The 21160-nt window shown below is 36.7% G+C and overlaps 4 protein-coding genes across 4 annotated transcripts in view; all 4 read left to right on the top strand.

Annotated features, from left to right (window-relative positions):
• Positions 1-21160, top strand: part of LOC143555688 (serine carboxypeptidase-like 42) — a 255347-nt gene that overhangs the window by 88862 nt on the left and 145325 nt on the right. The window lies entirely within an intron of this gene.
• Positions 4035-12311, top strand: LOC143555706 (putative glucuronosyltransferase Os03g0107900). Its single transcript, XM_077045214.1, has 9 exons — positions 4035-4076; positions 8066-8509; positions 9271-9417; positions 9521-9585; positions 9706-9775; positions 10367-10585; positions 10680-10823; positions 11853-11988; positions 12074-12311. Exons 1-9 carry the CDS (start codon positions 4035-4037, stop codon positions 12301-12303), a joined length of 1497 nt encoding a protein of 498 aa, XP_076901329.1. The 3' UTR covers positions 12304-12311.
• Positions 14357-17464, top strand: LOC143555686 (psbP domain-containing protein 4, chloroplastic-like). Its single transcript, XM_077045197.1, has 5 exons — positions 14357-14632; positions 15979-16082; positions 16747-16858; positions 16947-17174; positions 17255-17464. The coding sequence occupies exons 1-5, from the start codon at positions 14377-14379 to the stop codon at positions 17317-17319; spliced, it is 765 nt and encodes a 254-aa protein (XP_076901312.1). The 5' UTR covers positions 14357-14376; the 3' UTR covers positions 17320-17464.
• LOC143555705 (uncharacterized) lies at positions 19346-20341 on the top strand. The gene has a single exon (XM_077045213.1). The coding sequence runs from the start codon at positions 19346-19348 to the stop codon at positions 20339-20341; it is 996 nt and encodes a 331-aa protein (XP_076901328.1).

Below are 21160 nucleotides of genomic sequence, written 5' to 3'. Positions count from 1 at the left end.
TGGTCTTCTCACCACCGGGCTTCCCCGCCACCTCTTCACTATCTGACTCCGTGTCAGATAGAACCACTGGATCAGCTGTGGCCTTCTCCTTCCCCTTCACGCCGGCAGCAGTCTTCTTCTTCCGCACAAGGGGAGGACCATCTGCGGATTCCTCAGAAGAAGATAGGATGTAAGGATTTCCAACAGCGGGTACAGCATTGAGGGGTTCGGGAAAAAATATCTCCTTACCTGGCCGCCGGTGGCTCAGGATCTCTTGGCCTGGCGGATAGACCTCCACAAACCTATCCGCCGTTTGCTCCAGGATGGGCAACTCATTGTCGTCCAGAGCACGAGTGCCCACCCGTACGGGACGGTCAGCCTCCCGCGGGAACAGGAGCGACTCCAAATTATTCCCCTCTGAAAGAAAAGAAACAGTTAGAAAAATAAACTAATATCAGCAAGAAAGACAAGACATACCATAAGGAATATAGTTCAAACCGTATTCGAGAAGGATAGGAAACCGAGACGCATCCTTCCATACCCGGCTCATCCCCAGCAGCACCATCCCGGACTCCGCAAACCGGTAAACCGGAGATTGGACCCGGGATATCTTCGCGAACCATTCCGCCTCCTGGTAGCTGGAAGCGTGAAGGCTCGGAAGCGCTTGGCCCTTCTTGAACTTCATAGCAATGGGGATGGCGCGGGCAGAGATGTAGAAGAACTCCCGCTTCCACGATCGGAGACTGCGCTCGGTCACGCAGATCTTTAAACCCTTTATACGGGTTGTCAGGGTGTACCACCCTTGGACGCACCTCCAAGTATAGAAGGTCATCAGGCGGTCCACGTAGGGCTCAATACCCAGAATCCGGCACACCCACTCGAAGTGCCGGACCTTGGCAATCGCCATCGGATGCACCTCGGTCAGGTGCACCCCGTGCCTCTCCAGGACACGGTACATAAACTTTGTCAATGGGAACCTAAGGTTTCCATAAACAAAGAATGCAGCATATACCCCGATCTTGCCACTGGGGGCATCGTACACAGTCTGGTGAGATTCAGGAAACTCAGGCTCGAGAGACTCGAGCATGAACTTCCTGACGATGTACAGGTACTGATCGACAGGTAGAGCACACTGGCACTCGCCAGCAGTACTCCTATCGTCGGCTACAGCTTCAGCATCATGAGAAGACATTTTTGCAGAAAGAAGTGATTTCGGGAAAATGCTTGCCTGAAAAAGGGGAGTATTTGCCGGAAATCACTAAGAAGAAGAAGAGAGGTGAAAGTGTGAATTGCAAATAACCCTCTCCCCCTTTATATAGTAATCGCAATTAATGCGGTGAATTTAATGCGGAGGAGAGAGAAATCGACAGTGCAATGAAACTATGACACGTGGCAAAAAGCAAGCTGGCAACAGCTGTTGAAAGGACGTGCCAGTAACTTCGCGGCCACGCGCCCGAAAAAACACGCCCACGCGCCTGAAAAAGCGACTGGAATGACCATGTTCTGTCACGTCACCATAACTTCCTGCACGTCCTGACACAGTCAGAAGAAACCGTCACATGACGTTTCAGATGTTTGGATTGTTCTTATCCTCACCAACCTTTCGAATTTCAAAATTCAAAATTCAAAAAGATTCAAAAGTAAGCGGGAAAATACCCCTTACCTTGGCAACCAAGTAACCATAAGACGGATGCGGGTACAGTGTTATGGTCAAAACCTTCCACATACCTAGCACCCGCAGGGAATTGAAGCCAAGAATACCCCGGCAACAAAGTAACTATAAGACGGGTGCGGATACAGTGTTAAGGCAAAACCCTTCACGTACCTAGCACCCGCAGGGAATTGACGCCACGAGTACCTTGAAAGTAAAGTAACCGTAAGACGAGCGCGGGTACAGTGTTAAGGCAAAACCCTTCACATACCTAGCGCTCGGCAGGGAATTGAAACCAGGAAGGATCTTCTGGGCAATGCTTGTGGAAACGGAAATAACATCCCCGCATAGCGGGAACGTCGAGAACTACATTGTTTGAGGCTCCAGGATGGAATTGGTGGTTTAAACATAATTGATCACTATGTTCAAAACCACTAAAACCTCAAGGAGAATCCACACAAGTGAGACTCAACGCTCCTGACTTGCGAGAAGGTTACATACCTACCCGCATCATACCCAAAGATCAAGCAAAAAAATCGGGAATTTTTGCAAGTGACATTAGGAAACCCGCGGGAAGAATCCCCACGGAGAACCTTAAAACTAGAAACCCTTTTCAAAACCCCTTGCTCAAAGTCCAAAAGTTCACCTCACTTTATTAAACATTCATGAGAAGAACATTGGACTGGGGGGACTTGAAGAGGTAGGTCCCAGCAGAGACCAGTTGGTCCCGCAAGACTCACCTGGAGCAGGGACGTCTGCGCAAAGGCCATCTGCTCCCGCAGGACCCACCATGCTCATAGGATCTTACGCGCAGTACACAAGCTGAACACGCAGGGAAAGCCTCCCAATGGTGAAGTACCCCGCCTGTTCCTGCAGTTGCGGATACAAGCCATCAGGAAAGGCTACCCGCAGACAGCAGGGCTACACGCACAAGACATTAGCTACTTCAGTAGTCACATGAAGGGATGAGCAAGGCGGGAACAATCCCGCCTAAATGAGCCAGTCTGATTCTGAAAGATCTCTTGTACCATACCTACAGAAGTATGGATAGGACAGACGATCTGACCAGAACAGCCCATGAGCCAATCACAGGGTGACAGCTCATCGACAACAGGACGAGGAGGAGCACCCTCTAGTACTGTTTGTCACTATTAGCCGCTGCCTACTCACCAACCCTTACTGAGGAGCATGCGCGGCCTACAGTTAGTGGAATAGTGTTACTGTTGGCCGTAACCTATTCACCAACCAGCATGGCCTGCGTACAATCCACAGTAAGTAGGACGTGCATAATCTACAGTTGGTGGAATAGTGCAGCCGACTTTGTTACTGTTGGCCGTAACCTACCCACCAACCAGTATGGCCTGTGCATAGTCCACTGTTGGTTGAACAGGAATACTATTCAGCCGGCTGTATCTTCTAGAAAACCTACCTTCGGCTATAAATACTCCAACATCTTGGAATGGTAAGATCATCTGCTATCCAGTTATCTAGCAATCTCTTAATATACACTTATATTCAGAGCAACCTAGTCTGATTCTCACGCCGGAGGGTGGTCACAAGGAGGAACCCCCCCCCTTCTCAGTGACGAGCTTACGGTGTTTGTTTTGCAGGTCTCCTGAAGAACAGCCTTCTCAGCTAGACCTCATTCGTGGGAAACATTACTTAACCCCCAGATTATCTATAATCTGTACCGGGTCACTTAGTGTTTCTTCAATATGATATTTAATTAATAATATCACATGATAATACATTGGCATACTAAAAGTGGTTATGGTTTCATAAACCATGTTGACTTGGTAATCCCAAATTGATATAATCTAGTGTCGCATTTTGTCTTGTTGTATATCAAATCAAATATCAAAAGGTCTTTATCTGTAAATACATACACTTTTCAGGGGCTATGATGCAAATTTTGGACTATGTTGTAACCCTAGGTGGTGTTCTATATAAGGGGACGCAAGTTTAACCTGATCTAAAAAATTCTTAATTTCATCGTCTCTGATCACCGCCACAGTATTGCCATGATTGCTGGTTTCACAGCTCTAATCCTTTTGCTTCCTAGAACGATTATACACCTGATTATGTGTTCATGTAAGCAATTTTTGTGTTTATTCTTATTTAATTATCTGTGGATCTTTTGGTTTTAGTATTTCAAGCAATTTTATAAGTTTAATTCTTGATTTGTGCTTTGAACTCATTCCGACCATTTTATGTGATTTCATAGTATATGCTGATCTCTCGATCAGTCTACGAGGCTCGAAACATAACATGTTGGTTGCTCATAGCATGTACTTTGATGTGCTTAATCAACGTTGGAGCCCGATGTTTGGTAATTAGATAGGGTGCTAAGAAAGAGGCCATCTAGTACAAAGGCCCATGATACCTTGGGTGAAATCCATGAACCATGGTACCTTGGGTGAAAGCTATGAACATGGTTCAGTTTGAGGTCAATCGAGCAGGATCGTAGAGTGGTAAACACGTTCATCAAAAGATTCGGTGATATCGTGGATAGAAACAAAGAGCCTGGAATTTGATGGTGATTGAAATAATATGTCATACACTTGTAATTGTAACTTTGCGGTTACCAATTTAATATGTAAATAAGCGTATATTTTTATTTGCAATGGAACTCCAACTTTTATTTTACATCTTTGTTTCTATTTTGTGATTGATCTTGTAAGATTTTTTATTATGTTACAGTTGGATTCTATATAATTAAAAAAAAATACTGTAATTCTGTTATTAAAAAAACAAAATTTTATTAACTTCACCAAAGTTAATTGTAAATATTATGTTGATTTTTTGCCAATGTTAATTAAGTTCATCTTGTGCCATCAATACCTAATAAACAGGAATTTGAGTTCTTGCGGAATTGGTAGGGCCGGGCCGAAAGGAAGGGAGAACGACTAAGGCCAATTTTCTTAGAGTTCATAATTGTTTAAACAAATGATATATAAAAATATATATAATTTATTTTAAAACATAAGCTTACAAAATGATTACTTAGTACAGTTGATGTAACAAAGGTAATGGCCTTAATTCCCATGAGGTGTATATTTTTGATAAAAAAAACTTTTATTTGTGTTTTATATAGATCATTTTAAGAACTTGTTATTACTATTTGTGTTTGGTTACATGTGAAGTAACCTAGATAATAAAGTTCTCATGATACCAAGGTTGAAATATATGTAGCAAGAAACCCAATTTTTCACGAGAGAAACAAATATTTTAAGATTGATTCACATTTAATCCTACAATTGATTTATAAAGTTTTTGAGAATATTATGTTTTTTTTCCAACAAAATTTGGGTGATTGAATATATGACATAATATGATATGCTACAGTAAAGATACAGTAACTCATAATATATGATTTGATTGAATATAACATAATATAACATTGATATGATATAATTTGAAATGATGTGGTGATTTAATTTGTCATAATGCAAATAGTTATTGTAGAATATAATAATTAATGTTATTAATTCTCAATAAAAGTTTTATGTTAAGGTGGTAGCGATTTTTTTTAGAGGGGACATACATTTTGCAAAAATTTCATAAATATGACAAAGCGATACGCAACAAGAGACTAGAGACCTCAGGGCATACCCCAAAGGACAACCTAACCCGCAAGACCAAATATTAAAAGAGTTAGTTAACGAAAAGTGTCGCCATGTTAGCCACATGTTTGTGTTGTCTTGGCCGTTAACCAGTTGGCGTTAGAGATGGAATTAGTGTCCCCCCTGCTTGTGTGTTATGGCTTGGGATCCAATGTTGTGCTAAGGTGGAAGGGGGTGTCGTCCCTACTTCGTCCACAACACTTGCTCTAAGAAGGATAAAATTGGAGGACTCTTGTTGCCGTTTAAGAGGATTGGAGGGGCTATTTGTGTCAACTGCAAAAGTGAGATGTATATAATCATCGTTACCTGTGGATTTCGATTGAACACAACTTTTAGGGTTTCATTAAGCCATTCTTGTTCTATATTATAGGATTATGAAATGGAGCCCAACGTTTTTATAACTAGATAGGGTGTCAAGAAAGAGGCCAGACAAATGTCATTCAAACAACTAGCAAGACTCTTGAACTAACAAAAAAAGTTATAATGAGAAATTACATCAATCTTTACATACAATGCTCTTAAGAGTTGAACGATCTTGATCCAAAAATAACTTAAGGAAATTATATCTTTCACCGTCTTGGCAATGCACGAAAAAATAGCTTCGCTTCGAGTCTTCTAAATACACTTTTAAGTTTTATAAACCTTCATAAAAAGGATTTAGGGCATGTTTGGGATTGAGTTTGAAAAATGCTTATTGGCTTTTTCAAAAAGCCATTTTGAAAAGCTAGGATTTGGAGATTTTGGAAAAATGTTTTTTAACCTTTCAAAAATCTAAAATGAAAAAGTTTTTTATGATTGCCAAACACATTTTAATTTATTGGTTTTTTGAAAACACCAATAAGCCAATAAGCATTTTTCAAACTCAATCCCAAACATGCTCTTAACGTACACACGAATGATTGTAATAAATTATTTATGTAGCATAAGGAAAGGGGAAGACGACATGTAAATTGACGTCCTGAACTGGGCTTATTAATACCGAGCCCGTTATCAAACCAATCCACTTCGACGACTCGTTAAGGTTTAGGCCCACATCACTTCTGTTTAACGACGACCCAAATGAACCTCCTCACGAACCTCCTTACACCATTGCATTTTTATCGAAGTTATGCATAGAGTTTTAACTATTGTTTTAATCATCTAGGTTTGCTCAAATTCCCACTTTTAGTAAAAAAAAAAAAAAAAAAAAAACCTCTTTTTTTTTCTAGTTATTTAGTTTGGTTATAGTCTTTTTTTTCCCTTCGGTCACTTAACCCCGTTAGCCTCTGCTGTTAACCTTTCCTCATATGAAAGTCAAATGATGAGGCTAATGAGATGAAAATAAACCAAAATGATACTACTAATGACTAGAACAACACTTAAACTCGAGTTAGGGTGTGCTTGGGATTGCTTAAGTCAAAAAGGATTTTTTTTGTTAAAAGGGCTTACTAACTTATGAATATTTTGAAATGAGTTGTTAAAAAATTGTTTGGATTAGCTTATGTGGTGAGAAAAGTGAAAATGACAAAAAAGACACTCTTTTTAAAATGAGTGTAATGTGTTTGAGGGTTGTAGTTTCGCAACTTATCAAAACCTCCTTATTTTGCTTTGTTGATAGTTAAAATCCGTCCTTTTTGTTTGTCAAACAACGTATATATCTTACTAACTTTTTAAAAAGTTAAAGAAGATTCGAATAAGCAATCCCAAACATCACCTTAATTTTTTAATTCAAGGGCCTTTCAGTACTTTCAGTTATAACCAAGATTCCAAAAACGACGTCGTGCACCCTTTCTTCCTCAAATCCTCCTTCTACACACACACAACCGAGCCTGAACCTTATGTAAAGCTCGTTTAGTTATCGAGCTCGAGCCTTGTATGTGAAGCTCGTTTAGGCTTGTTTGTGCCTTTCGGACTTCTATGTATTAAGTTAACACTTGGCAACTGAGCTTTAGCCCGTTTATGGTACTATACGAACTCGAGCCAAGCTTAGCATGTTTAAGGTTTTTCTGAAAACATATAAAACTAATAAAATGTATATAAAATTAAACGAGCTGAGCCCGAGCTTGAAAAAAACAAATCATGGGCGAGCTTTAGGAAAAGAGCTTGAAACGAGCAAGGTCGAGCCCTCATAAACCAAAACTTAATTTTTAATTCAAGGACCTTTTATTAATTTTATAACCAGATACCAAAACGACGTCGTAGACTCTTTCTTCCTCAAATCCTTCTTAGAGGAGCTGGAAAAAGCTTGGCTTGTTTCGAGCATCTATAGATTCAAGCTCAATTAGCTCGCTTGCAACTTTACATGTTTCCACTAGGGGTGCAAACGAGTCGAGCTACTTGAAATCGACTTGTGAAAAAGCTCAATCGAGCCCGAGCCTGAGCTCAAGTTTAAAAGTAAGCTCGTCTAATAAACGAGCCCGAGCCCAAGCTTCACTTATCGAACTCGAGCCGGCTCATGGCCTAAATGAGCCTGCCATTTATAATATATATATATATATATATATATATATATATATTAATTAATATATTTAATGTTATGAAAAAATAACTAAATAATATATATTATTTTATACATAAAATTATAATTGAAATATATATATATATATATATATATATATAATTATAAATATAAAAAAAATTAATTAATAGTAAACGAGTCGAACCTGAACCAAGCTCGAGCTTGAGAATCCACTCACGAGTCGAGCTTGAGTTTCAAAAATAGAGCTCGATCCATATAAGTTAAACGAGCCAACCTCGAGCCTACTCAAGCTCGGGCTCGGCTCGTTTGCACCCCTAATTGCATCTTTACAATACTTATAATTTTTAATTAAAGGGCCTTTTAGTAATTTCACTAACTTATAACCAAAATACCCAAAAACGACGTCGTACACCCTTTCTTCCTCAAATCCTCATTCCACACACAGTAACCACCAACACTTCAAACTCAAAACCAATGAGCAGATTATTCGGGCCTCCACCGACCACTCCCTGCACCCGCACACACCAGATCGGAGCCCTAACTCTAATCGCCATCACCTTCTTCACCACCAGGCTCTTCGACCAGTCACCTGCCACGTCACACTCTGACGTCACGCACTTCTCCGGCGCCGACGGAGACGGTATATTCCGGTGGCCGCGGCGTGGATACGGTACGGATGTGGATGTGAAGATATATGTGTATGATGAGAATGAGATTGATGGAATTAAGCAGTTGTTGTACGGACGTGACGGTAGGATCACGCCGGAAGCGTGTGGTAAAGGCCAGTGGGGAACTCAGGTAGATATTTGATTCGATACGGTGTCGGTTTTGCTCGTGTTTAGGTTATTGAAGTTGAGATTGATTGATTGATTGATTTAGTGATTGGTGTTGATGCATTGCCAAATTTGATTAGGTTTTAAAGTTAAATAGTTAATATTTGTGATTATGAATTATGATTTATCATATTGGTGATGAGATCTGTGTTTGATTCAGAAGATGTTCAAATATGTTATCATTTTGAACGAACCGCCCCGCTCGTGAGCTACCTGAGATCGGATCGATAAAACACTTAAAACGAGCCTAGCTAATTCGTCCTCGAGATGAGCCTGAGCTTCAAATAAATCCCGTTTACTTACGAGACTGAGCTCGATCCTTGTGTAGTTTTACGTTTTACCTCTTTTGGACTTCTATGTATTAATTTTACACTGTACGGCCAAGTTCAAGCCGAGCTTTAGCTTGTTTAAGTTACTACATGAGCTCGAGCCGAGCTTAGACTTGTTTAAGATTTTTTTTTTAAATATAAGAATATTCAAAAACATATATAAGTTAATTAATGAATAATAAACGAGCCGGGCTTGAGCTTTAGAAAAAGAGCTCGAAATGTCAGCTCGGCTCGTTTACATCCCTAGTTGTTGAAACATTGCATCTATTCTAGTCAATATGATTTCCTTCCAAATCGCTTATTATGTTTCTATTAATTTTCATTTAACATATACAAGGTTTATGTTTGTGATTTGAGCCCTAGTTTCTTCTATTATGACACTAATATGAAATTGTAGGTCAAGATACACAAGCTTTTACTTAAATCAAGGTTTCGTACACGTAACAAGGCGGATGCAGATCTGTTTTTTGTTCCGTCTTATGTTAAATGTGTGCGGATGATGGGTGGTCTTAATGATAAAGAGATAAACCAGACTTATGTCAAGGTATAATATAGCGTAATTATTCTTATTTGTAGTTTAATAAGATAAATTGTACTTTATAAGTTTCATCATTTTAAAAAATGGGTTCATTTCTATTTGCTTTCAGGTATTAAGCCAAATGCCATATTTCAGATTATCAGGCGGTCGTGACCACATATTTGTGTTTCCAAGGTGTGATTGATTACTTATTTAATATACTTATTAATTTTCTTTTGCATTTCTTTATATTAATTGTGATCATACTTTTTTATAAATTATATATTGTTACTAACTACTTGTCCTACGTGGCAGTGGTGCTGGGGCCCACTTATTCAAATCATGGGCGACTTATATAAACCGATCAATAATTTTAACTCCTGAGGCAAGATTCTTTTTATAAGTTGCATGTGTATGATTTCAGTTACATCTTGTTACATATACAATTATACATAGAGATGTAAACGAACCGAACGAACATGGACATTGGCATGCTTGTGTTTGTTCATTTAGCTTTAAACGAACACGAACACGAACACTTAATCGAACAATGTGTTCGTGTTCGTTTATTTAACTTCTAAACAAACAGTTCACGAACATAAATGAACATAACTGAATAAAGATAAACAAACAAAAATGACTATATATATTATCAAATGTAACTAAGCATGAACAAATATAAAACCATTAACTAGATGACTCTTCAAGATAATATATAATTGTTTTCTATTAATATGTAAACGAACATAAACGAACGTAAATAAGTGGACATGAATGAACATAAATAAACAAACATAATAGAACATAAATGAATGAACGAACATGTGTTCGTGTTTGTTCGTTTAATTAAACTAACGCAAATTTTTTGTTCATGTTTGTTCGCTTATGAAATAAACGAACTTCCCGCCGAACGGTTCACGAACAGTCACCGAGCGTTCGGTTTGTTTACAGGCCTAATTATGCATTGTAATTACAGGGTGACCGAACAGATAAACGTGACACGAGTGCCTTTAATACATGGAAAGACATAATTATCCCTGGAAATGTCGATGATGGTATGACAACTAATGGAATGAAGCTTGTAGAGCCTTTGCCATTATCTAAGAGGAAATATTTAGCCAATTATTTGGGCCGCGCGCAAGGCAAAGCTGGGCGTCTTCAATTAATAAACCTTGCTAAACAATTCCCGCATAAGGTATTATAGCTTTTAAAATTTGATTCTGTTATGTGTTTATGTTATTTACGTTTTATGTTTCTGCAAACAATTTGCATATTGATATTATCGACAGTTGGAATGTCCAGAATTGAAGTTTAGCGGGCCTGATAAATTGGGGAAAGCTGATTATTTTCTACACCTTCGCAATGCTAAATTCTGTTTGGCTCCGCGTGGAGAGTCATCATGGACCCTTCGCTTTTACGAGTCCTTTTTTGTGGTATATATCTCTCTCTCTCTATATATGTATACACACACATACACATATAACACACACACACATGCATATATATAGAGGGAGGCTCAAATCAGAAGCATTAAATAGTTAGAAACCAGAGGAACCGATCCATAATATAAGGCTAAATGGAGATTATTTTAGTTCTTCATTATTTTCTGTTTTTCTCTTGTAAACGAACTGACGCCCTGCTTGCGGTGCGCGCATATAATGTATAGATGTGTGAACCCTCGGGTGGGCAAAAGTAAAATTGCACTAATATTGACGTTATTTTACTAATCTCGTGAAAATAACGTTAAAAGTGGCGGAAAGTTAATCAGGCATCATGTGGTGGCGTTGATAGCCGAAAGACAAGGGCACATGCACCAATCAGCCGGTGTCCCGATGATTGAGTGCTATGTGCCTTATGTCCAAGGCTTGATGCAAAACTACTATCGAGCCGGGGGTCTCACCGGAAGCAGCCTCTCTATCCCTATGGGATAGAGGTAAGGCTGTCTACATCTTACCCTCCTCAGACCCTACCATAGCATTGCTATTGGTGGGATATACTGAGTACGATGATGATGATGATGATGACTTGTAAACGAACTGAATGAACACGAATTCAATTTTTAGGGAACGAAAATGATTGAACACGAACATTTAAACAAACAGGTTTTTCTTGTTCGTGTTCGTTAGTTATGAAAATGAAAGTGTTCGTTTATGTTCGTTCGTTAACATTATAAACAAGCGGTTCACAAACGTAGACGAACAAACATAAAACTGAGCGTAGATGAATGAAAGTAAATGTATACAACAATATGCTGGACCTAAAAGGTTATTAAAACTAGAATAAATTGTAACAGGCGTAAAACATTTAAATACCAATATAAATGAACGTAAACGAATGTTCACCAACATAAATGAACAAATGAGACAAAACATGTGTTCAAGTTCGTTCATTTTAACTAATGAACAAAAAGTTTGGTCATGTTCATCGTGTGTTGGCTAATTTGGTTTATTAATACAAAACAGGAGTGTGTACCGGTGCTTTTATCAGATCACGCAGAGTTACCGTTTCAAAACGTTGTAGATTATTCTCAAATATCAATTAAATGGCCATCTTCAAGAATCGATACTCAACTTTTGGAGTATTTGGAGTCCATACCAGGTTTGTCTTCATTCAATATAAGTTATAATAATAATAAAAAAAATAAAAAGTATATTACATTTTATTTCAATTATATTATGTACAGATAAACACGTAGAGGAAATGATAGCCCGTGGTAGACGTGTAAGATGTTTATGGGTCTACCGTCCTGATTCAGAACCATGTTCCGCGTTTAGCGCGATATTATGGGAATTACAAAGGAAAACAAGGCGGTTTCATCACTCGCCTGAAACGTTTTGGTTGCATAATGGATCTATTGTTAATAGAGATTTGGTTGATTTCAATAAATGGAAACCACCCATGATTTTGCCTTGACTTGTGCTTCACTTTCTAGTTGTTGATGCTCTGTTAATTGATATGAGTTATATAGAATACAAAAGTTGTAATATTTTTGTCACTATTTAATTTGATTTAGAGATTTTGTGAATAGTGTCCATTTTATTGGTTTTCGGTATCTTAATAGTAACGAGTAGAGGTGCAAAAATCGGATTTTTCTAATACCCAGTTCCGGGTATGACCGGGGGGTGAAAAATCGAGTATTGGCCATACCCGGGTTGGGTTCGAGTCCGGGTATTGTCTCTAAGAATCATACCCTATGCACTGAGTTCGGGTCGGGTATAGAACTTGGTATTTTAAATACCAGGTATTTGAATACCATATTTCAAAGTATTGAAAAAAAACCCCTATTTTTGGGGTTTTCCCGGGTTTTTTTCGTATGTAGATTGAGTTTTTTAAGGAGCTGCACTTTTTTGGCGTACTTTTCTGCTATTTTTTAGGTTTATATCTGGTATTTGAAAAACCCGGTTCTAGATATGGAGCATGTTTCAGTTTTCGGGTATTACCGGGTACAAATTGGTTCTATTTCTGGGTACGGTACTGAAATGCGTACCCTATTCGTACCGCACAGACAGGGTCGGGCACGGGTTTGGGTAGTAAAAACCTGGGTATAAAAAACCCGGTTTCGGGTTTTTTTTGGTCTGGTTCCGAGTTCGGGTTTTTTATGATTGGATTACGGTGGTTTAAAGGAGCTGAGCTCAGCTCAAGCTCGACTTGTAATCTTTAAATTGAGTTGAAAGTTAAGCTCACACTTAACAATACTGTTATGCTACAAAAACTCAAATGCAGACTACCAAGTTATAAATATACAAGAAAAATCAGTATACGAGATGGCTAGCTTGAGCTACTTTCGTTTAAAGTTTATACGAGCTACCAGCTTAAGTTAGATCAGCTCGAGTTGAATTTTGAGCGAGTTTTATCAAACTAATTACAAGTAAACTCCTAAGAGTTTTTGTCCTTAGTTCTTAGGGTTACAGGAATTGGAATCCACTTAACTTGTTAGGACAGACGGTCGATAAAGAAAGGCTTCACGTTCTCCAATTTGTTGATCATAGCAGGAGTGCAGGACACGCACTGATACGTGTCAAGATTACGCTACAGAAAGAAATTGTACTGTAGACAAAAAGACAAATAGATTCATGAACAGTAAAATATGTAAATATGTGAGAGAGAACAGATTTGGTTTTTTAATATATATATATATATATATATATATATATATAAGGGTAAAGTTTTAATTTTATGACTTTTAATGACTCAAATATATTATAAATTTTACTTTTATATGCTTTAAAAATTAATGTTTTATAATTATTATTAGAGTAAACTGCAGTTTTTCTCCCTATGGTTTGTCTAAATCTGCGATTTTAGTCAAATAGTTTTAAATCTGTGATTTACGTCCCTATGGTTTCATTTCACTTGCAATTAAACCCGACCCTGCTAACTCCGTTAAGTCTGACCGTTAACCCATCAATGTGCCACTCACATGAAGGGCAATTTTGTCATTTTTTCCCTAAATGCACCTCAGCCTCTCATGCGAAGGGGCTTGCGAATTAGGGCTAGGGTTTATTTGGGGAGAAAAAGGACAAAACTGCCCCTCATGTGAGGGGCACGTTTATGGGTTTAACGACCAGACTTAACAGGGTTAGTGGGGTCGGGCTTAATTGTAAGTGAAATGAAACCATATGAACGAAAATCGCAGATTTAAAATTATTTGACTAAAACCACATATTCGAACACACCACAAGGATGAAAACCGCAGTTTACTTTTATTATTATTATTATTTTCTACTTATTTCTTTATGATTGAGAGTAAAACACCTAAACAACAGTACAAGACTCCAGTTCTTTCTTAATAATCTGACATCCAACCACAATCAAACACTTGGCCAATTCCAAGCCAGACCATTCTCATTTTCAGATAACTGAATTTCAACCATGCAATATTACAAAAAAAAAAAAGAAAATTGTATTTTAATATGCATAAAACACACCCTCATTACAAGATTTCATTCCACTCAATCATCAGCCATTAAAGATCCAACAAACCAAATGGGAACAATATTATATGCAAATTTTGGGTTTTTATTAAAACCCAACAAGCAAAAGCTACATGTTATTAATGTAACAAAGATTGATGCAAACTTAGAAGAACATGTTAATGTTTTAGGAAGAAGAACTGCACTTGTTTCTGGTGTGTCATTGGCTTCTTCAGCAATGTTTGGGTTTCCAAAAGATGGATTTGCTGTTGTGAAACAAGGGCTTTTAGCGGGTCGAATTCCGGGCTTATCGGAACCTAATGAACAAGGTTGGTTCCTTTCTGTTATGTTTGGATGTTAAGTTACCAAATTATGACTGTAGGATTATGTAGAGTAAGTTAAACAACTTAGGGACTGAGTTTCAAAACAGCTTATTGACTTATTTAAAAAGCCAGGATTTGTGGATTTTAGAAAGCAGCTTTTTAACCATTTTAAAAGGTTGAAATAAGAAAGATTTTTATTATTGCCAAACGCTTTTTTAACTTATTGTTTTTTGAAAAAACCAATAAGCCAGGAAGTTGTTTTCAAACGCAATCCCAAACATGATAATTGGATAGAAATTAATGCAAAAAATGTTTCTCCGGTTAAAAAAGCATGTGATTAGACCATGTGCAGTGGTAAACTAAAAAGTGACTGCCGGGTAGGATAGGCTCTTACGAACTTTCTCGTCAAAAATGACTTATGGTTTAACTGAAAACACAGTTATTTTTAGAAAACTCATTTTAAATAATCACAACTATGTCATATTGACAAAATAGCAGCCTCAACTTCACTCTTGGCTGGTGGCGGTCCCAATTAAAGGTGTATTTTTTACCAGCGGTCCGCGGCTAATGGAGTTAACCATCAGTTAGTCTGATGCTTACGTGGCACGCGTAGTGGTCGATAAACATCTATGTGGCGGTATTACATGGCAATAATCATTTGTCTCTTTTTAAGAAAATTAGTTTTAAATAATCCCAACCATGCCCTGTTAGTAAATAACAGTCCCAACTAAAGGCGTATTTTTTACCAGTGGTCTGCGGCTAATGGAGTTAAACATCAGTTAGTCTGATGCATACGTGACACGCCTAGTTGTCTATAAAAATCTATGTGGAAGCTTTACGTGGCAATAATTGTTTGCTTCTTTTTAAGAAAATAGGTTTAAAACTATCCCAACCATGCCATGTTGGCAAATAACAGTCCCAACTAAAGGTTTATTTTTTCCAACGGCCCGCTAGGCATGCCACGTAAGCAACAAACTAACGGAATTAACTATCCATTAGTCGCGGATCGTTGGAAAAAATACACCTTTAGTTAGGACTGCCACCAGCCAAGTGTGAAGTTGTGACTGTTATTTGGTAATATAACATAGTTGGGATTATTTGAAATCAATATTCCTTATTTTTAATCATTTCTTTTTTTTATATAAACTGTGAGTTGGGTGGTTTGTTTGTTATTTAACGCCCCTGCGTGTTGATGTGTTAGGGGCGTTATTCGACTACACATGGTCTAAGCAGATAATTTGTTTGAACAAACAATCCTTAGCACCCCTTAAGCAAACATAATAACATGATTTTTATACGTTAATTATTCGTCATTTTCACGAGTTTAAAAACTTAAAACCTTAATCAGACAGGCTGGAGGACTTATAGGAGACCGGACGAGAAATCAGGTGGACATGGAGTCGGGTGGAGTCCTATTATCCCATATGTCTTTTTGGTACCCGATGGATGGGAAGAGGTAATATTAATCCCAAAACTTTATTAAAATTTCGTGTTTGTTTATATATGTTCATTAAGAGTATAAACAAACAGTTCAAGTATGTAAACGAACTGCCATAGATCATAGATGTGTTTATGTTCATTTGTTTAACTAAATGAACAAATTTTGTTCATGCCCGTTCTTTTATTACATAAGTGAACTTCCCGCCAAACGATTAACGAACTGTTCCCTGAACATTTGGTTCGTTTACAGGCTTACAAGTCCTACAAGTATTTGTTTACTTTGCTCATTCCAACAATGATAGAAAATGGTCATAAATTTAAAGAGTTTGTTCATTTGAAGAGTTGTGAAATGACAAAAATACCCTTCATATACTCTTAAATGTTTTGACAATCCATCTAGTGTTATTCTTGAGTAAACTGCGGTTTTCATCCCTATGGTTTATCCAAATATGCAGTTTTATATGTGTTAACTTTTGATCCATGTAATACATTATCTATTTGCAGACTGAGGGTCATTTTTGTCATTTCTACAAATTTACATGTTTTGTACCATGTTTTATACATACTTGAGTTGATTATGCATTTTATGCATTACATTATATATTTGTATAATTCAAAAAACAATATATTTTGACCAACATTATTCCACCTATAGTTTATGCTTTTGCAATGTCTTTCAGACACCAGTGTCAATAGCTGATCTTGGAGGAACAGAGATTGATCTAAGGTTTAGTAACTCAAGCGAAGGCCGACTTTTTGTCATCGTTGCACCCATTTTAAGATTTGCAGACTGTAAGTTTATTATCATTTAACAAACCAACGTGTCATTATTATTATTATTATTCAATATATATTCCATTATGCATTTTGTTATAAATAGATTTAGAAGACGATGCTCGAATAGAAAAAATTGGGCCTCCAGAAAAAGTGATTAACGCGTTCGGGCCAGAGGTGATCGGAGAAAATGTGGAGGGTAAAGTGGTCAATAGCCAAGTTAAAGAATACTCTGGTAGAAAGTATTATCAGTTTGAGTTAGAGCCACCACATTGTTTGATCACTGCAACGGCTGCTGGAAACCGGCTTTATTTATTTAGTGTACTTGCTAACGGTAATGAACACGTTATTAAGTGTCTTAATACTTATTTAAAGAAGCTATGAATTTTGAAATGTAGCATTTTTTTTTTGTAGGTTTGCAGTGGAAGAGGCAAAATCATGAGTTGAAGAAAATAGCGGATTCCTTCAGGGTTGTATAGACGCGATTAGACATAGTCGATGTAGCAATATTGCGTGTTGCAGATCATTTGAAATACTATGTATGAATTTTGGATTTGGAAGTTAAAAAAAAAACATGATCTGTAGATCATGTTTTTTAAGTTGGTCTTACGGGTCGCACCGTTGAGGACCCGTTGTTATATTAAAGTTTTGTTGGTGCATTACAATATCGAAAGTGCAGTAGACGAAACATCTCGTACAGTTCAAAAGGTTTGTCTGCGCAGGATCTACGAGAACCACACTTTAATGCCTATATGTATCAGTAGTAGTTTTTGTAGGTCTGTAAATGAACCGGACGAACATGAACAAAGGCATGTTCGTGTTCGTTCATTTAACTTTAAACGAACGCGAATGCGTATTTTGTATTCGTGTTCGTTTATTAAAAAAATGAACAGGTTCGTGTTCGTTTGTTTAAAATCTAAACGAACAATTCACGAACATAAATGAACATAATTGAACAAAGATAAACAAACATCAATGAACATAAATGAACAAATGTAAATGAACTCAAACAAACATGAACGAACATATATGAACACAAATGAACAAATATAAAACCATTAAGTAGATAATTCTTCCGGTTAATGTTTAATTATTTGCTATTAATGTGTAAACAATATAAATAAAAGAACATAATTGAACATAAATAAACGAACGTTCACAAACATAAATGAATGAACGAAACATGTGTTCATGTTCGTGAGTTTAATTAAACGAACACAAATTTTTGCTCATGTTCGTTCGTTTATTAAATAAACGAACTTCTCGCCAAACAATTCACCCAACGTTCGGTTTAGTTACATGCCTAATTCTGTTACGTATTATTCCTTGATAAGAATTATGATTATTACTTGAAAATAATAAAACAAGTGGATGAAAGTATCAAATGGTTTAGTAATGGACTAATGGGTTAATAATGGTGGGTTTATATATTTTAAAAAATGGGCTTAGAATTAATTATGGTATTTAATATTTAATTGTCAACCAATGGTGAAATGAAGACTTTAGTTAACTAATTATAAGCTTCGTTATGCATGGTTGGACCCTGTCAACCCCGCGTAAACGTAATATTATTATAACATTGTTAGAGTTAAATAAATTACTACGCCATCCAATTAGACAATTTACATATTATTTAAACAAACAACTTGTCGTAGTCAGGATTCATACACTTTTGTAGTATATATATTTACCTATCTTTAACTAGCTTAGAACCCGTGTAAAAGTAGAAAATGCCAATGTATGTAAAGTTATTAAACTTTTAAGTGAAAAAATATATAGCATATATTAATGAGTTGTAAAAAATGAAAAATTATGTAAAAATTAATATATAATCAGGTTTTGAGTTCCATGTTGAAAACAAAAGTTATACAATTAAATTTCAAAGTATATTTAAAATAAAGGTTAATTTAAAATAAATGTGTGATATTGATATAGTTAGTTTTTTTTTTCCAATTATTTTTAATAAAAAAGAGATGAGCGTATTTAATAAGATAGAGATGCGGGAAAAAGATAGATGAGAAAAGATATGAAGAGAATACTTAATTACAAGTTAACATTATAATTTTTTATTGATTATATAATATAAATATAGATAAATATGTGTCTTTGTAAAGAGGTTAAAATAGAAATGTTTCTTGATTATTTTTTTTAATTCACATTTATAATAAAAAGGATTCAATTACAATATAGAAACAAGTAAGCGGACAACAAGCTGCGCTGCACCCCTTTTGAATGGCAAAATCGATCCTACTGAAAACAAAGTTATTGTTCTCCGACGTCAATGAGCTACCGTGTATGACCCACTAAACTCTTTTCAGAAACGTAACAACATAGAATTATTGTTTTGAGAAAAGATCAAGGGGCAAGTGGCACATGTTGTAATTGTGATTAAATCAAGAGGGTGTAATTGGTATTGAATGTCAAAGACAAGAGTCAACCTCTTGGTTACATTATTAAACACAACTTGGATCATTTGCACTCACCAATCTCATTCATCTTTGTACAATGGATAGAGAACAAGAAGAGATGCAATTTTTAGACTTCTTTGGTATCTTCAAAGAAAGCTACAAAATCATCATATCATGGAGACAAATCTTTACTCAAATAACCCTAACCCTCATCCTTCCTTTAACCATCATCTTCCTAGCACATCTCGAGATCTCGAATTCGTTATTCCAAGATATCGAACATACCGAACACCAAAAGCAATACACACGCCCCGGTACAAAAAGGTACAGCAATATCTCTGACACACTCTCATATGAATGGATCACCTTTATACTCTTCGAGGTTGCATATATCGCAGTCTTTCTCATCTTATCTCTCCTATCAACAGCTGCAGTCGTCTACACGATTGCATTTGTCTACACTGGACGCGAGTTGACTTTTAAGAAAGTCATGAGCGTCGTCCCAAGAGTTTGGAAAAAACTCATTGTGACCTTATTGTGCATATTTGTAGCCTTTTTTGTTTACAACTTCCTAGCCATGTTGATCATGTTCATTTCTATATTTTTGGTTCCATATCCATTTGGGACCATCCTTGTTTACATTCTCTTGATTATATACACCATTGGCTCGGTGTACATGACCGTTTGTTGGCAACTGGCAAGTGTGGTCTCAGTTCTTGAGAGTTCATACGGGTTTCAAGCTATGACAAAGAGCAAGAATCTAATCAAGGGAAACCAAATAGTCGCTTTTTCGGTTTCCATTTTGTTGAGCTTGTCATTCTTTGTCATAAAGTTCATATTTGACTTGCTTGTGGTGCAAGCAAGCTCGTTGGATGTATGGAAGAGGGTCGGTCTTGGTGCGTTGTGTTCCATATTACTTTTGTTTGGTTTTCTGTTCGGGCTAGTAGTTCATACGGTGTTGTATCTCGTTTGCAAATCATATCATCATGAGAACATCGACAAAGGGGATTTGTCGAATCATCTCGAAAGTTATCTAGGCGAGTACGAGCCTTTGAGTGGGAAAGATATTCAACTGGAGCATTATCAAGTGTGAGCTTGGTTGTATTTAGTTCATATGAACATGTTGTGTTTCATAGTACACCGAATTCATAGTTTTAAATACAGTTTTTCTCTTCTTGTAAGTAGTTATTGCAACAAAATTAACACTATTTATATTTTCTAGTGTTAATGTAATGTTATTAATTGTTTATCCAACACCAAGTATGGCATGAGGGCAAATTCGGAATTTAGAAAAATTGTTAGTTTTGGAAACCAGCATTTAGTTATTAACAATGTTTTAAAAACCGGTTCGTAGCGGCCGGTTGAACCGGTTATACCGGATTTTGAACAAGTAGCTGGTATGTAGAGCCCGGTATTTTAGCCGGTTTAATAGAGTGTCAAACCGCTGGTTTCTTAAATACCGGTTTAAACCAGCATACTGGTTCCCAATAGATTTTGGTATTTTTTGTGGCCCACATTTTTTAAAAATGACTTCTAACCTATAAGATAAATATAAAACGAGTAAACCAAGATGTCTTAAACCTATTGTACACTTTTATTTTTTAAAAAACTTTGTTTAAAAATTAAATAATTTTTTTTATTATGGATTAGCTTTTAGATTAGTTTTTATTATGATTCATGTACTTTTGGGTTATTTTTGAGTTAAAGTTGTATTTATATAAAATTACAGGGTAAACTATTCAACCCGGTTGAACCTTCCTGTACAACCCGATTCAACCCGGTTGTATCATTTTTTAACCCAACCCGGTATAAATAAAATATCAGTCTTTAAAACATTGGTTATTAACATTCCCAAAAACACTAGTATCTCTTCTTTCTCCTAAATCACCACCACTTTAAAAACTTTATATGC

This window comes from Bidens hawaiensis, unplaced genomic scaffold, assembly GCF_021521415.1.
Source record: "Bidens hawaiensis isolate Kalapana, Puna unplaced genomic scaffold, B.hawaiensis_p1.1 tig00018246_1, whole genome shotgun sequence".
NCBI classification, from domain to species: domain Eukaryota; kingdom Viridiplantae; phylum Streptophyta; class Magnoliopsida; order Asterales; family Asteraceae; genus Bidens; species Bidens hawaiensis.
The sequence above is the reverse complement of the archived record's forward strand: the minus strand, read 5'-3'. Positions and strand labels throughout refer to the sequence as shown.